Source organism: Electrophorus electricus, chromosome 8 (genome assembly GCF_013358815.1).
Source record: "Electrophorus electricus isolate fEleEle1 chromosome 8, fEleEle1.pri, whole genome shotgun sequence".
Classification (NCBI taxonomy): Eukaryota; Metazoa; Chordata; class Actinopteri; order Gymnotiformes; family Gymnotidae; genus Electrophorus; species Electrophorus electricus.
The window spans coordinates 1,861,659-1,879,158 of NC_049542.1; the positions used below are offsets into that span (position 1 = coordinate 1,861,659).

A 17,500-nucleotide genomic window follows, 5' to 3' on the forward strand; every position below is an offset into this window, starting at 1 on the left:
CACACACACACACACACACACACACACACACACAGACCACAGACACACACACACCACAGACACACACACATATACACATACACAGACACACACGCACACACATGCACGCAGACACACACACACACGCAGACACACACACACACATACACACACACACATCATGCAGACAGACACACCACAGACACACACACACACACACACACTTAGAGAGACACACCACAAACACACACACACACACACACACATACACACACAAACACGCAGAGACACAGACACATACACGCAGACACACACACACACACATGCACACACCCACACGCAGACACACACACACACACATGCAGAGAGACACACCACAGACACACACACACACACACACACATGCAGAGAGACACACCACACACACACACACACACACGATCACTCCCAAAGTGGTAGTTCAAGCATGTAAACCTCATCTCATCTGTGCACAGGTACGTCCGAGAGAAGACACAGACAGGGGTAGACATGCGTGTGGGAGTGCACACAGGTACTGTCCTAGGTGGAGTTCTGGGACAGAAACGCTGGCAGTTTGATGTGTGGTCCACTGATGTCACCGTAGCCAACAAGATGGAGTCAGGGGGCATTCCAGGGTGAGTTTAAATTAAAGTATTAAAGGAGAATTAGGGTTAAAGTATTAAGCAAGCATTAGAGTTAAAGTATTTATTAATGAGATTAATGAGACACTGTACTGTATATCCTGTTAAAAGTAAGACAATGGAAGATGTAGAATTAACTTACTCTAGAGGAATTAGTGGTGAATCAACACTGGATATTCTGTTTAAACTAGGCTTAGGCCTAATCTGGTTTGGGGAATACAGACCTTAAAGTATAGTGTTATAAAATATAGTGGGTGTGTATTCATATGTGTGTACGTGTGTGTAGGCGCGTGCATATCTCTCAGGCAACGATGGAGTGTTTGCACGGAGAGTTTGAGCTGGAACCAGGAAATGGTGGAGAACGTTGTGAATATCTGATGGAGAAAGGCATTGACACTTACCTGGTGCTCGTTCCCAAGGAAACCACTACGGTGGACAGAGTCAGCAATGGAGTCGTGAGTGTCAGCACACAACACCAGTGTTACACTTTCACTCGCTTTCTCCTTTTTTTGTCCCTCTCTCTCATTCTCTCTTTCTGTCTTTCTCTCACAGCTCTGTGGTGGTAGCTCAGACAGTAGTGAGGTAACGCCGAGTTATTGTGGGAAGGGGACTTACCTCTGTACTTCAGCAGCAGGGCATTAAACATCTCTCTTGCTTCTCCACTCAGCCTCTTCCTCTCTGTGTACCCTACCCGTGTTTATCTGTAAACCACGTTCTCTCTCCCCGCCCCTCAGGCGGACGGCGCGCTGTCCAATAGGAACACTCCGCTACTCATTACCACCTTAGAGACCAATGGGAGCGTCTGTTCAGTCCACAGCATTACCGATGACACGGTCGTGGCCAGCACACAGGTCAGACTGAGCGTATGTCACAAAACTCCCACCTTTTCAACATTTCAGAGCTGCTTTATTTTGCACCAGCAGATGGTGCTATTAGGAATCTAGCACTGTCTTTTTGCTTCTTTTAAAAACAGAATCAGTTATTCTGGGCATGTTTAAACTAAAATATGTCAGTCTGTGTCACTGTGTCATGTGCTTTCATTAGCCTACCCAGCTGAGTGGGCTGTGTGGAGTAAATGACCTTTGACCTGGTGTACCTGTCCTGGCTGTCTTTCAGAGGTTGCACCTGTCCAGCGTGACTGATGGGGGCATGGAGAATGAACAGGAACTAAACCGGCAGCTCAACAAAGCTCTGCTGGAGAGAGAGATGGAGGAGACGTGAGTGCGCGCACACACACACGCACGCACACACACACGCACGCACACACACACACACACACACACACACACACACACACACACACATACAGGGCTAATGTAATTGTACCCATACACACAGATAGAGAGATTTTATTGTTTGCTTCTGTTAGCATGTTTATTCTGGTCACTTTCATAATCAGATTTATGGCAAATAGACAGATTTCTTGGTTAAATAATTTCTTCACTTTGTCATCACTTCCTCTGATGGCCCTCTCTCAACCAGTCTCTCCCTCAGTCTCTCCCCCAGTCTCTCCCTCAGTCTCTCAACCACTCTCTCCCTCAGTCTTTCCCTCAGTCTCTCAACCAGTCTCTCCCTCAGTCTTTCCCTCAGTCTCTCCCTCAGTCTCTCAACCAGTCTCTCCCTCAGTCTTTCCCTCAGTCTCTCCCTCAGTCTCTCCCCAGTCTCTCCCTCAGTCTCTCAACCAGTCTCTCCCTCAGTCTCTCCCTCTTTCTCTCCCTCAGTCTCTCCCTCAGTCTCTCAACCAGTCTCTCCCTCTTTCTCTCCCTCTATCCCTCTTTCTCTCCCTCTCTCCCTCTCTCTCCCTCTCTCTCTCTCTGGCAGGGTGAAGGAAAAGAGAACCGCAGCTTTGTCTCTGCGGTTTGTGGACTCTGATCTGGAGTGGCGTTACTCGGCCGAGCAGGAGCATCAGTCAGGTGTGGCCTTCTGCTGCAGCTGCGTGGTTCTGTTCTTCACCTCCATCATGGAGGTGCTCATAGACCCACAGTGAGTCCACATCCTGCACACAACCTCCACACAGCATCCACACAACCTCCACACAGCTTCCACACAACGTCCACACAACGTCCACACAACGTCCACACAGCATCCACACAACCTCCACACAGATTTCACACAAGGTCCACACAACGTCCCCACAGCCTCCACACAACGTCCATACAGCTTCCACACAACGTCCACACAACGTCCACACAACGTCCACACAATGTCCACACAACCTCCACACAGCTTCCACACAACCTCCACACAGCTTCCACACAATGTCCACACAACATCCGAGCAACGTCTGCACAACGGACAGAAATTCCTTAGTTTCTTTAAGGCCATTGATCTTTCTCTGTGTTATCATTGTCTACTTTTTCTTCCTTGAAATAGCAACATTTGTGTGTGTGTGTGTGTGTGTGTGTGTGTGTGTGTGTGTGTGTGTGTGTACATATGTGTTTTTGTGTGTGCATATGTGTGTGTGTGTGTGTGTGTGCATAGGTGTGTTTGTGTGTGTGTGCATATGTGTGTTTGTGTGAGTCTGTGGGTGTGTGCGTGCATGTGAATATATATTTGTGTGTGTGTGTCTGTAATAGGTTGTTGTTTTTTGTTTCTGATTGGCTCTTTTCTCCCCGGTCATGTCTCTGATAGGCTGACAGTGAACTACGTGACGTTGGCAGTGGGGGAGGTGCTGCTCCTCATCCTTACCATCTGCTCACTGGCGGCCATTTTCCCCCGGGTGCGGCACGGTGATGATGATGATGATGATGATGATGAAGATGATGATGATGTATAATGTTGGTGTACATTATACAGTGGTGTGTGCGGTCTGGTTAGCACTGGTGTGTGTGGTCTGGTTAGAACTGGTGTGTGTGGTCTGATTAGAACTGGTGTGTGTGGTCTGGTTAGCACTGGTGTGTGTGGTCTGGTTAGCACTGGTGTGTGTGTGGTCTGGTTAGAACTGGTGTGTGTAGTCTGATTAGCACTGCTGTGTGTGGTCTGGGTAGCACTGGTGTGTGTGTGGCCTGGTTAGAACTGGTGTGTGTGGTCTGATTAGCACTGGTGTGTGTGGTCTGATTAGAACTGGTGTGTGTGTGGTCTGATTAGCACTGGTGTGTGTGGTCTGATTAGAACTGGTGTGTGTGTGGTCTGATTAGCACTGCTGTGTGTGGTCTGATTAGCACTGCTGTGTGTGGTCTGATTAGCACTGGTGTTAATCATAGTTAACAGATTTGTGAACAAACATAATCTGAAGCAGAATTTTGGAGACTTTTTCTCTCTTTCTTCACCATGTCCAACCCTCTCTATGATGACAATGATGAAGAAGGTGACATTGATTTCTTGTGTTAGCTCTTTTCAGGGAAGCTGGTGTCCTTTTCCATGTGGATCGATCGAACACGCTGGGCGCGCAACACCTGGGCTATGGCAGCCATCTTTGTCTTGACCATGGCTGAGGTAGCAGACATGGTGAGAAGCTCCCCTCTCCTCTCTTCTCTGTTTCTCAGCAGTAGTGTTTGTCATTTCTATTTACTTTTGCATGTTTTATTTGTGTGCTTCTGAGGGTTTTTATCAGTGTATGTGTGTGTGTGACAGAGAGAGTGACATTGTGTACATATTTATGTCTCTATATCTGTGTTTTGTTTCCACCATAATTAAACTGGGGTCCTCAGGGACCTGCAGTAATGATGCTTTAGGTGTCCGCTGCAGTGCCTGCACTCATTTACCTGTCCCAGAGGAGGGGCTGCTTATGAGTTCACTACTGTAACAACACAACATTCAGCTGGTCTGAGATCAGTCCAGCTTACAGCTCTCACTATCTTTACTGCACTGCTGTGTAACAACACAACATTCAGCTGGTCTGAGATCAGTCCATCTTACAGCTTTCACTATCTTTACTATACTGCTGTTTAACAACACAACATTAAGCTGGTCTGAGATCAGTCCATCTTACAGCACACACTCTCTTCACTGTACTGCGGTGTCACAACACAGCTTTCAGCTGCTCTGAGATCAGACAGTGTCTGTGTTACTGGCCGGGTCTGAGGGAGGGTAACTTTGTGAAATGATCACTGGGAAATGACAAAATATTCCCAGAGGTTCACCCCAGTTTCAGTGTTGTGTGGGTGTGTGTGTTTCCGTTGTGTTCGTGTATGGACTGTGTGTTGTGTGTGTATATGTGTGTGTGTGTGTGTGTGTGTGTGTGTGTGTGTGTGTGCGTGCGTGTGTGTGTACATGGTGTGTGTATTACTGTGTGTGTGATGTGTGTGTGTGTGTGTATACATGTGTGTATGACTCTGTGTGTGTGTGTGTGTGTGTGTGTGTTTCTCTGCCTGCAGCTGAGCTGCGTTCAGCCTCCTCTTCTCCTGCTGAACACCAGTGTGGGTTTAACGCTGGAGTCACGTGGTGATGGAGGCTGTGCTCAGAACCCCAAACATTACAGCTTCATCGCTGTGCTGTCGCTCGTGGCAACAACTATGCTTGTGCAGGTCAGCCACCTCGTCAAGCTCGCCCTCATGCTGCTGGTTACCGTAGCAACCAGTGCTGTGGACATCTACAGCTGGCGGGACATATATGATATCTACGACCTCATTCGCTACCTGAACTACAGGTGAGGGTGTGGTCATATGCTACCTGATCTACAGGTGAGGGTGTGGTAATATATTTTTTGAGCTACCGGTGAAGGTGTGGTCATATGATTTTTAAACTACAGGTGAGGGTGTGGTCATATATTTTTGGAACTACAGGTGAGGTTGTGGTCATATGATACCTGAACTACAGGTGAGGGTGTGGTCATATGGTTTTTGAACTATAGGTGAGGGTGTTGTCATATCCTACCTGAACTACAGGTGAGGGTGTGGTCATATTCTACCTAGAGTGCAGGTGTATTTCTCTGCTGGAGCAACAGAAGTGATTTTTTTAGAATAAGTAAGCTATTACAAACTATATAATGATTCTATGCATTGATAAGGTACAGTGGAAACATAATAATTCAATTCTGATGTTTGTTGTGTGTGTGTGTGTGTGTGTGTGTGTGTGTGTGTGTGTGTGTGTGTGTGTGTGTGTGTGTGTGAGTGTGTGCGTGCATATCCTTACAGGTATTCAGTGGTTCCCTCTAAATATCTGATGACTGTGATGATCATTGTAATGATGATTAGTTTCTACTACTTCGCTCGGCATGTACGTCACACACAGCTGAGCGTTTTCAGCTCACACACACAGTGAAGTGACTCTTGAGCTGTACATCGGACCAGCTTCTTTACCTCAATAATAATGCTGTCAGATAGTCACTTTCTTTATCTCTGTTTGTTTCTCCCTCTAACATACAAATACAAAATACAAATTATATTGTATTGCCAAAGCATGTTTTGTAAACAAAAGTAACATGCACACATACAAGAATGTTTAAACACATATCTTGAATAGAGCAGTAAAGTGCAGTATAACCCCCCCCCCTCTCTCTGTCTGACTCTCTCTCTGTCTCTCTCTCCCCCAGGTAGAGAGGCAGTCCCGTAAGCTTTTTCTATGGAAGATAGAGGTTCACGAGCAGAAGGAGCGTGTGTATGAGATGAGGACCTATAACGAGGCCCTAGTGACCAACATGCTGCCGGAACATGTGGCCAAGCACTTCCTGGGCTCCAAGAAACGAGACGAGGTAGGAGGGGCGGGCTTTGCCTGGTGGGGCGGGGCATGGAGGGGCAGGGGCAGGACGAAGAAGTTACCACAGTCACCTGTGGTGACTGTCACTGATTATCAGTGATAATACACTGATAATCATACTCACCTGTTCCCTCACTGATCTCTTTGTTTAGTATTGTTTGTGTAGTATTGTTTGTGTATTATGAGTTTGTGAAGTATTGTTTGTGAAGTATTGTTTGTGAAGTATTGTTTGTGTGGTATTGTTTGTGTAGTATTGTTTGTGTAGTATTGTTTGTGAAGTATTGTTTGTGTAGTATGAGTTTGTGAAGTATTGTTTGTGAAGTATTGTTTGTGAAGTATTGTTTACCTTGTGCCTGCATACGAGTCTTCCAGTACAGTTCCCATAACTGATAGCGATTCCTGATTGTGTCTCCATCTGGTTTGTTTCCTCATAAGCTTTTTACTGTATTGGTACTTTTGCTCCGATTTATTCTTGCTTCTTCCGCTTTGACGCCAGCCTGTTCTCATGGTTTCCATCTTTTAGATTTGAGTTTTGGTTGCGTTCTCTGTATGCCTTGCACGTGGAGCGTTTCATTACCGAGAGATAGAGGGAGAGACAGAAAGACAGACATTGGGAGTCGAGACAGAAAACGTAGCAGAGGTGGAGAGAGAGATAAAAACGTGGTATCACGCTTTGGCTGGAAGAACCCGTATATATCAAATGCCGCGTATCATTCTGTTTGTAGCTAAAATATTTTTGTATTTGCACTGGTTCTTGTCACTGTAGTGTATGCGTGAGTTTATATCAGTGTAATGCATGTGTGTTTGTGTCAATGTAGTGTGTGTGTGTTTTTATGTCAGCGTAGTGCATGCGTGTTTGTATCAGCGTAGTGCATGCGTGTGTGTCTTATCATTGTCTGCTTTTTCTTGAAATACTGACATTTGTTTGCGTGTGTGTGTGTGTGCTGGTCAGGAGTTGTACAGTCAGTCGTATGATGAAATCGGTGTGATGTTCGCATCCATCCCGAACTTTTCGGACTTCTACACCGAAGAGACCATTAACAACGGAGGCATCGAGTGCCTGAGGATCCTCAACGAGATCATCTCGGACTTCGACAGTGTGAGCTCCTCCTGCCTCTATCCCTTCGTCCAAGCTCGTCATCTTTTTCTCCGCACTGCTTGTACCGTGTTCCGTACTGCCTGTGTGTTCTGTGTAAGATGTGTGTGTTTTGCTGCTTCAGAAAAAAACCTCTTTGTCTTCATCTCTTGTTTTTCCACAAGAATGCGAGATCTATTTATCATTGCTACATGTTTCTAAAAATCCCACCCCCGATCCTGACCCCCCGATCCTGAGCAGTTGCTGGACAGGCAAGAGTTCCGCTGCATCACCAAAATCAAGACAATCGGGAGCACGTACATGGCAGCGTCGGGCGTGACGCCGGAGAGCAACACCAACAACTACAGCAGCCGCAAGGTGACATCCGGCATTACAGACAGCGCTGCACCAGAGCTCACGCGGCTAATAGTAAACACAAATCGCACACTGATACCGTCACTCAAGGTGTTCCCCAGGGATCTGTCCTCAGCCCTTTCCTGTTCATTATCTATATGCTACTCCTTGGTCAGATTATCCGCAGGCATGGTCTCCATTTCCACTGTTATGCTGATGACACAGAGCACCCAGCCTAACACTACTCTACCACCTCCTGCTTTATGCTCTTGTATCCAAGATCTCAAACAGTGGATGAACATAAACGTCTTAAAACTAAATCCTGACAAAACAGAAGTTCTACTTATTGGTTCTAAATCCAAAATCTCAAAATTCTCTGATTTCAAATTCAATCTGGACAGTTTCTTGGTCAAATCCTCATACACAGTTAGCAACCTTGGTGTTACTTGACTCCTGGCTCTCCTTTGAACCCCACATCAAGTCACTGGTTAAAAATATCACAATATTATAAGACTTAATGCTCTCCAGACAAGACACCGAGACTCTGGTTCATGCTTCATCACCTCCCATCTTTACTGTAACTCTCTTTTCAATGGCATTCGCTGACAAACAAAACCATCCGCTGACTTCAATATGTTCAAAATTCAGCTGCAAGAACCCCCTATTCTGTATTGGTTACACTGGCTTGCCGTCCCTGAACGCATTTGGTATGAACTCCTGCTGCGTGCACTTTAGTCTTCTGATGCTGAACTCCTACACTCACACTGCTTCACCCGTACACGCTGGACTTCTGATGCAGGTCACCTCTCCATCCCCAAGTTTAGACTAGTCTCTGTATGAGGCAGATCCTTTAGTGTCATGGCTCCAAATCTACGGAACACAATACATCAATCTCTCTGTCTCTGCTCTTCGCTTTCCTCTTTCGATTCACTTAAACTTAAAACATACCTCTTCTTTCAACATTTCTCATAAAATGTTTTCCAATTAATAATTGTTAATTAATGTGTTGAATGTGTCCATGATTATTTTTTCTCTCCAGCATTATTGTTAGTGTAAGGACCTTGTGTCTGTGAAACATGTGTGTGTGTGTGTGTGTGTGTGTGTGTGTGTGTGTGTGTGTGTGTGTGTGTGTGTGTGTGTAACAGAAGGAGGATCAGTGTATTCTGGAGCGATGCCAGCACGTGGCTGATCTGTGTGTGTTTGTGTGTGTGTCTGTGTGTGTCTGTGTGTTTGTAACAGAAGGAGGATCAGTGTATTCTGGAGCGATGGCAGCACCTGGCTGATCTGTGTGTGTGTGTGTGTGTGTGTGTGTGTGTGTGTGTGTGTGTGTGTGTTTGTAACAGGAGGAGGATCAGTGTATTCTGGAGCGATGCCAGCACGTGACTGATCTGTGTATGTTTGTGTGTGTGTGTCTGTTTGTTTGTAACAGAAGGAGGATCAGTGCATTCTGGAGCGATGGCAGCACCTGGCTGATCTGGCTGATTTCGCTCTGGCCATGAAGGTCACACTGAATAACCTGAACAAGCAGTCCTTTAACAACTTCATGCTCCGCATCGGTACAGCTTGTCTGTGTGTGTGTGTGTGTGTTTCTGTGAGAAAAATAAGTGTGATAAGAGCTCAGGCTGAAGATTTCAATCATGACTTCAAGAGCTCAATTTTAAAGTTCTACATGCATTAAGCTTAAAAGTAAAATTCTTCATTAGGTTCTTTTGCCTGTATGTGTGTGTGTGTGTGTGTGTGTGTGTGTCTGTGTGTGTGTGTGTGTGTGTGTGTGCATCCTTAGGTTTGAATATGGGTGGTGTGCTGGCTGGTGTGATAGGAGCTCGTAAACCTCACTATGATATCTGGGGGAACACAGTGAACGTGGCCAGCCGCATGGAGTCCACTGGAGTTATGGGTAATATACAGGTAACACTCACCTGGAGTTATGGGTAATATACAGGTAACACTCACCTGGAGTTATGGGTAATATACAGATATCACTCACCTGGAGTTATGGGCAATATACAGATATCACTCACCTGGAGTTATGGGTAATATACAGATAACACTCGCCCGGAGTTATGGGTAATATACAAGTAACACTCACACACTCCAACACACACTCCTACACACACTTCAACACACACTCCTGTGCTTATACATTTTCACTGACACATACATGGTCAGGAATCGGAAAACGGGTTAATTTGGCTTTTGTTGTCTACCTATGTTTTGTCTGATTTGCTATGTTTGTATTGGTACATCTCTAAAGTGCACTTTATGTTCATGATATGTCGTATGCGTGTGCATTGATCCAGACACAATATGTTTTTGTCATGCACAGGTAGGTAGGAGGAACTTACTTTGATGTATGGGGTTTATCGAGTGTGAATTTTATAAACGCTGATGTCCTGTTATGACGGAATATATTAGCAACTGAAATATATGCTGTTTAGTGTACTGCTCATGTCTGAAAAGAGAATGTCCTGAGTGTGAGTTTGCTGAGGACTATGGAAATACCTGCTTGAACAGGTTTAACTGTGAAAATGGCGCCCTCAGGTGGTGGAGGACTGCTATCGGATCCTGCAGGAGTATGGGTTCCGCTTCGTGAGAAGAGGCCCGATCTTCGTGAAGGGGAAAGGAGAGCTTCTCACTTACTTCATGAAGGGCAAAGACAGAAGCATCGCCAACGGCAACACGGTCCTCCCTAATCTGCCTCACCAGATACCAGACAGGGCCTGAGAAACAGCCAGCAAACTGGACATAAATGGACCAAACACCTGAAACACACAAACACATGAAGTACACACAAATGCATGAAACACACGCACACACACACACACACACACACACACACACACACACACACACACAAATGCATGAAACACACACACACACACACACACACACACACAAATGCATGAAACGCAAACACACACAAATGCATGAAACACACACACACACACAAATGCATGAAACACACACACACACACACACACACACACACACACACACACACAAATGCATGAAACACAAGCACACACAAATACATGCTGTAGGTAAATAATATGAAGACTAAACTTAACCAATCCCTCAGCCTAAGCAAATGTAATACTGGGGCCACACACACACACGTACACACTCAGAGAGAACAGTTCTAGAAAAGTAGTGCTATGTGGGCCTGAGAGAGCAGCAGGAACAGTCTTTTCATGACACCTGTATAGTCCCTTATGCCTCTAATAATACCATTAAGAATCTTTATAACATGATACAGAACGCTGCCTAATTGTGCCTTAAGGAAGGGTTGTGTTTTGGTTATAAAGCAAAAACCCACATTTTTACACTTAATCGACTACATCTCCAAACATAATTTTCACAATGTAGTCATATAGTGTCTTCACTGAATATTTTTATTGTTTCATTTTGGAGCATCAGTTTTTGTAGGTTTATACTCTAGAATTCACTGTAAAACATTTGATTATTATAATATTTTTTTTTACTAAGAGTGATAGAAATTTAGTGTACAATTAATGGCATCTTGATACATTTATAATCTGAAATGTTATTAAATGTTATTGCACTACCTTATCATTCTCATGTAGTAGTTGCTTTTGTGTCAATATGTCAGCGTTTTGTTTATTTTTGATAAAATATAAGCATTATGCTGTGCATGTAATACACACACACACACACACACACACACACACACACACACGTTTTTTCCCTGTCTTTTTCCTTCAAGCTTGGTTCCTCTACCAGACATCTGGGAGCTTGAGGAGATGCCCTGGGTTCCATCCGTTAGCACTAATGGAGAGCTCAGTTCTTCGTGCTTGAGACCCTTTTTTGGATGTTAGGATGCTAGTGTGATGGTTACTGGTTCAGGTTCTCTAAGGTTCACTGGACATTACTGTTGTGTGGTGCCTCCTTCTCCAACATCGCTTTCCAGTATTGTTCAGTCTCTGGGTTTGGTGGATCTGTGGACTATTGGTTTATTCTCCTGGCTTCTACTTCTTGTGTATCTCTTCAGGCAGGCAGTCAGAGCTGTTAATTAATCTTTTTTCATTTTGTGATACTTCTCAGGTACATTCATGTTCCTTATGAGCTGAGCTATCCAGCTGCTCTCTCTCTCTCTCTCTCTCTCTCTCTCTCTCTCTCTCTCTCTCTCTCTCTCTCTCTCTCTCTCTCTCTCTCTCTCTCTCTCTCTCTCTCTCTCTCTCCCCCTCTCTCTCTCGTTTGTATATGAAAAACTAGAAGTTTAGATCATCACATTCATTTCTTTTTCTTTGAGTTTCCTTCTTTCATTGCTGCCATAGCAACAATGTCATTAATGCAGTTTCCATTAGCATTTAAATACTTTTGTGATTTATAGTTTGAAAGCAGAATAAAAAATTACATAAAGGCCACACACATACAGAGAGAGAGAGAGAGAGAGAGAGAGAGAGAGAGAGAGAGAGAGAGAGAGAGAGACAGAGAGAGAGAGAGAGAGAGAGAGAGAGAGACAGAGAGAGAGAGAGAGACAGAGAGAGAGAGAGAGAGAGAGAGAGAGACAGAGAGAGAGAGAGAGAGAGAGAGAGAGAGAGAGAGTGAGAGAGAGAGAGAGAGAGACAGAGAGAGAGAGAGAGAGAGAGAGTGAGAGAGAGAGAGAGAGAGAGAGAGACAGAGAGAGAGAGAGAGAGAGAGAGAGAGAGAGTGAGAGAGAGAGAGAGAGAGAGAGAGAGAGAGTGAGAGAGAGAGAGAGAGAGTGAGAGAGAGAGTGAGAGAGAGAGTGAGAGAGAGAGAGACAGAGAGAGTGAGAGAGAGAGAGAGAGAGAGAGAGAGTGAGAGAGTGAGAGAGAGAGAGAGAGAGTGAGAGAGAGAGAGAGAGAGAGAGAGAGAGTGAGAGAGAGAGAGAGAGAGAGAGAGAGAGAGAGAGAGAGTGAGAGAGAGAGAGAGAGTGAGAGAGAGAGAGAGAGAGAGAGAGAGAGAGAGAGAGTGAGAGAGAGAGAGAGAGAGAGAGAGAGAGAGAGAGTGAGAGAGAGAGAGAGAGAGAGAGTGAGAGAGAGAGTGAGAGAGAGAGAGAGAGAGAGAGAGTGAGAGAGAGAGAGAGAGAGAGAGAGTGAGAGAGAGAGAGAGAGAGTGAGAGAGAGAGAGAGAGAGAGAGAGAGAGAGAGAGAGAGAGAGAGAGAGAGAGAGAGAGAGAACAGATACACAGACAGAAAAAGTTGCAGAAAAGGAAGATGATGGAGAGATTGTAGAGAGTGACATGGAGAACGACAGAAATAAAGGACAAGAGAACGACAGAATCTGAAAGGTGAGGAGACTGAAAGATGCAGAGAGACGAGAAAATCAAGACCAGAGAGCCAGAGAGGGAAACTACTGATATCCAGAGTGAATCAGTCTTGGCCATTTATAAAGAGGAGAAGATGAGTATGGGAGACCTTTGGCTTCTGTGTGTGTGTGTGTGTGTGTGTGTGTGTGTGTGTGTGTGTGTGTGTGTGTGTGTGTGTGTGTTATTCTATGAGTAAATGACAAAGCACTTTTGTAAATCGCTCTGGATAAGCGCGTCTGCTAAATGCCGTAAATGTAAATGTGTGTGAAAGAGATTTGTTGTATAATCTTTGAGCATTTTATTATTTTCATGATTGGCCTAAAGTAGTTTACAAACACAGTAAATTATATTCCTAAATGTTTAATAACTAAGTGAAAATACAATTCATTTTTCATTTTCTGATTTAAATTGACTGTCCCCAAACCCATGGATGACACACACATTCCTTTTTACAAACACCCCCCAACACACACACAGACACACACACACACACACACACACACACACACACACACACACACACACACACACACACACACACACACACACACAGAGGTAGAGCAAGTAACAGATAGGGGAAGAGAGAAATTGAGACAAAAAACAGAGAGAAACAGAGACACAGACAAATAAAGAGAGAGAGAATCTTTAATATAGTGTCTGACCTTTTCCAAAGTCCATTATTAACAGAACATGTAGAGAATGTTTTCTTCATTAAACACATAATCCATATATAATCCCACTGTTAGTCTGATCTGTTTCTGGATGGAGCATTTGGGCCTCATTCATTCATTCATTCATTCATTCATTCATTCATTCATTCTGTTGGAACATTTTGATTCTGTTTCTCTACAGCTGCAGCACTTCAGATTTTACCACCAGAGCCAAAGACCAGAGAAGATTTCCTGAAATGTAACACACACACACACACACACACACACACACACACACACACACACACACACACACACACACACACACACACACACACACACACACAACCTGCCATTGCTACCATGGTAACTGACACTGTGTAATCATTAATTATTTAATATGGAAATGTATAAGTACAATAACAAACAGACAAGTTCATTTTGATTGAAATTAATATATTTTGTGAAAAAAAACCTAAAATGCTCTTTTTTTAGATTTCTGTCAACTGATTCTGGATCCCAACACAGCACATCGTTGCCTCATTCTGTCTGAGAAGAACAGAGTGGTGACAAACAGTGGGAGAGTCCAGCCATACTCTGATCATCCAGAGAGATTTGAAGTCTTGTATCAGGTGTTGTGTAAGGAGAGTGTGTGTGGACGCTGTTACTGGGAGGTTGAGTGGAGCAGTGGGGGATGGGTGTACATATCAGTCTCATATAAAGATATCAGCAGGAAAGGACGGGGTATTGAGTGTGTGTTTGGACACAACAGTCAGTCCTGGAGTCTGCGGTGTTCTTCTACTCTCTCTTTCTGGCACAACAACATTGAGACTGAGATCTCAGACCCACCGTCCTCCAGAATAGGAGTGTATGTGGATCACGGTGCAGGAACTCTGTCCTTCTACAGAGTCTCTGACACAATGACCCTCCTACACACAGTCCACAGCACATTCACTCAGCCCCTCTATGCTGGGTTTGGGGTCTTTGGAGGGATTGTGTGATTCAACACGAATTTATTATGGATATTTTATAAATTGTGCCAAAAATGTTAATATTTTTTCTCATTCTTCACTGAACACTTTAGAATGGGATGTAAACATGTAGCAGGTACCATGAGGAATCTTTTCTAAACTTATTACTACAAAACTATACATAAAGAAACAATAAATAAGAGAATTACTATTATAGAATTACTATTATAATTATTGGTGCAAAATTACATTATCAGTTGAGAAATACATTTCACTGTTTTCATCACACTCCAGGCATCTTATAAGACATTAAATACTCTTTTTTGGCAAGAAATACAATTAAATACATTATGATTTAGATTGAATTTTAAATGGAGAAACTTGCCATCGATCTACACTCGATAATCCACAACAGAGAGAACACATATAACATAATTTAGATATTTATATTTATACATTATAATATACAAATGACAGATTTCAGTTTTTATTTTTAATAAATTTGCAATATATATATATATATATATATATATATATATATATATATATATATATATATATATATATATATATATATATATATATATATTGACTTTGTCATTATAGATTATTGAGTGTAGTTTGATGAGCAATTTTATCCATTTAAAATCATCATCATCATCATCATCTTTATTCTGTGCTGGTTTACACTAAGGGTGTGTGGGCACAGTGAAGGTAAAGAAGAAATAAAATAAGATAAATTTGAAAGACTAATTCTAATAAAATCCACTGATTAAAACAATAAGACAGTAAAACAGTAAAGCCTTGAATTGATAAAAAAAGGATGAATATAATTAATAAAAAATTACAGAGATAAAATAAATACAAAGTCAGATTTTAAAACTACTTGGAGAAAAATAAAGTCTACAATAATATGCAGTGTGCATAAAGAAAACAGTTCTGAATCCTTTCTGAATCCACTGTACACATTTGATCAGTGACACTGAATTTGTTGTGCTTGCTCTGTTCTCAAACACACTAGACATTAAATGAAACAATAAGGTTAAAGTGCAGAATGTAAGTTTTAATTTGAATGTATGTGCATTTACAGCAGATGGACTTACAGCTCATAGTCCTTCCAGTTTAGGACACCAAAAGTAATTGGATAACTGTCTGCTTATTTGGGTCACTGCAATGTTGTGGTGATTGTGAGTCATGCATCGTCATCTCCATATTTTAACTCCTACATGTAAAAAATACTACACTTGTTTCTCCAAACACTAAAAACAAGAACAGTTTATACATATGTTCTTTAGAGATAAATCATAGTGTCACAGAGTAAAACATGTAAACAATGTAATTTTCTGTACTTAAACATGCAAATGTCCTTTTAAGTTGTTCAAATGTTGAACTTTGAAGAACTTCAGAGACTAAAACTCCCAATCTCATCCCCATTCTGGTTGGAGTTGGAAATGAGCCTTCATTCCTTTATCTTTATCCTTCATTCCATTAACTTTCCTCCTCTCCTTCATCTGCACTCATTAAAGTGGTTTAACTCTCCTCTGTTCTCATTTTATCATGAAGAATTTGGGTTAGAATGAAGACATGTTGATGACACCCTCTTGTGGTGATTAAAGTACATTATCATAAACACATGTCAGCGTTGGTTGGAGTTGTCATTTGTGAAAAATATGGTTTATAAAATTATTTTGCTGTCAGTCCTGTTTGATTAGTTTGCTGTTTTGAAGGTTTAGAGTTTTAATTTATTTTGTTTCATTTGACACATTTGTCTTTCAGTTTTAAGTCTGTGTTCAGTAAATGTGTAGTGTTTCCAGCTGAGGGTCTTTCACTCTTCATTCCCCACTCGCTTCTCCAAATACTGAAAACAGTAACGTCTTTCTCACTGACACACCAGTCTGATTACATTCCAGTCTGATTAAAATATTTCAACAGTAATTTCATAAAATAGTTGTGTATTGTACCTTCCACATCATATTAGTCCCGGACTAAGATTAATCTGACTGCAGCAAGATTGAATGATTGATGCTTTTCTTGCCATATCAGGTAATTACTGACATCTGGGGACTGTGGAAAGTGTTAGAAATAAATAAATGGGTGAATAAAATGAGCTTCTTTAATGCAGGGCAGGAGGAAGCTGTGTGCTCATTAATATTAATGCTAGGAGGAAGCTGTGTGCTCATTAATATTAATGCTAGGAGGAAGTTGTGTGCTCATTAATATTATTGCAGAGTGGAAGGAAGCTGTGTTCTCATTAATATTAATGCATGGCAGGAGGAAGATGTGTTCTCATTAATATTAATGCAGGGATGGAGGAAGCTGTGTGCTGAATAATATTAATGCAGGGCAAGGAGGAAGCTGTGTGTCTGCTCTCCCACAAGCCCAGCTGTTGATTGGGGGTTTAAGATGTTCTCTGTATGTGGCAGAGGAACATCTGCAGACATCTTCAGTCTGTGACTGTTTTCAGTAACTCACCATCTTCTACTCATCATGTTCTACACTGGCTGGCATGAAGGTTCAGTACTGAATAGGGAAAATACATCTGTAGGTGAGACCAAGGACCAGTAAGGAACCCCCTACACACAGAGTCACAGAGGGGTTGGTTTTCTTGTCCTTATTTTAATTTTGAATTCTCTCAAAAACACTTCTCTCAAAAACACTTTAAACGTTTATATATCATAGATGTTCATAGAGTCTGTGATCTTGTAATAATCTTGCCTCTCAGACACACTGGATGTTATGTGATATCATACTTCCCATCAGATCTCTCTATACACTCAGCTACATCCTTCTATTTTAATGTCTGGCCCTATTCTTGGTATTTGCTAGGCTCCTCCTTTTTCTGCCGATGACACTCTCACACACAGAACCAGGAAGCCCCTCCTACT

At 42.7% G+C, this 17,500-nt stretch overlaps 2 protein-coding genes across 2 annotated transcripts in view; both read left to right on the forward strand.

Annotated features, from left to right (window-relative positions):
* LOC113590128 (adenylate cyclase type 3-like) overlaps positions 1-10,428 on the forward strand; it is a 14,497-nt gene extending 4,069 nt beyond the window's left edge. Inside the window, 15 exon segments of the mRNA XM_035529060.1 lie at positions 474-632; positions 925-1,116; positions 1,396-1,489; positions 1,755-1,855; positions 2,460-2,621; positions 3,270-3,357; positions 3,969-4,085; positions 4,955-5,266; positions 5,691-5,795; positions 6,112-6,270; positions 7,228-7,374; positions 7,612-7,728; positions 9,134-9,260; positions 9,488-9,612; positions 10,246-10,428. Coding sequence (XP_035384953.1) covers positions 474-632; positions 925-1,116; positions 1,396-1,489; positions 1,755-1,855; positions 2,460-2,621; positions 3,270-3,357; positions 3,969-4,085; positions 4,955-5,266; positions 5,691-5,795; positions 6,112-6,270; positions 7,228-7,374; positions 7,612-7,728; positions 9,134-9,260; positions 9,488-9,612; positions 10,246-10,428 — 2,188 coding nt within the window.
* A 1,124-nt stretch (positions 10,429-11,552) lies between these two features.
* LOC118241838 (tripartite motif-containing protein 16-like) lies at positions 11,553-14,645 on the forward strand. The gene is made up of 4 exons (XM_035529148.1): positions 11,553-11,578; positions 12,951-12,976; positions 13,847-13,903; positions 14,140-14,645. The coding sequence occupies exons 1-4, from the start codon at positions 11,553-11,555 to the stop codon at positions 14,643-14,645; spliced, it is 615 nt and encodes a 204-aa protein (XP_035385041.1).
* Positions 14,646-17,500: the final 2,855 nt, after the last annotated feature.

Coding starts and splice junctions, on each gene's coding strand:
- LOC118241838 (XM_035529148.1), top strand. CDS start 11,553: ATGGTTACTGGTTCAGGTTCTCTAAG. Junction 12,977..13,846: donor AGAACGACAGAATCTGAAAG/GTGAGGAGACTG, acceptor GTTTCTCTACAG/CTGCAGCACTTCAGATTTTA. Junction 13,904..14,139: donor CAGAGAAGATTTCCTGAAAT/GTAACACACACA, acceptor CTCTTTTTTTAG/ATTTCTGTCAACTGATTCTG.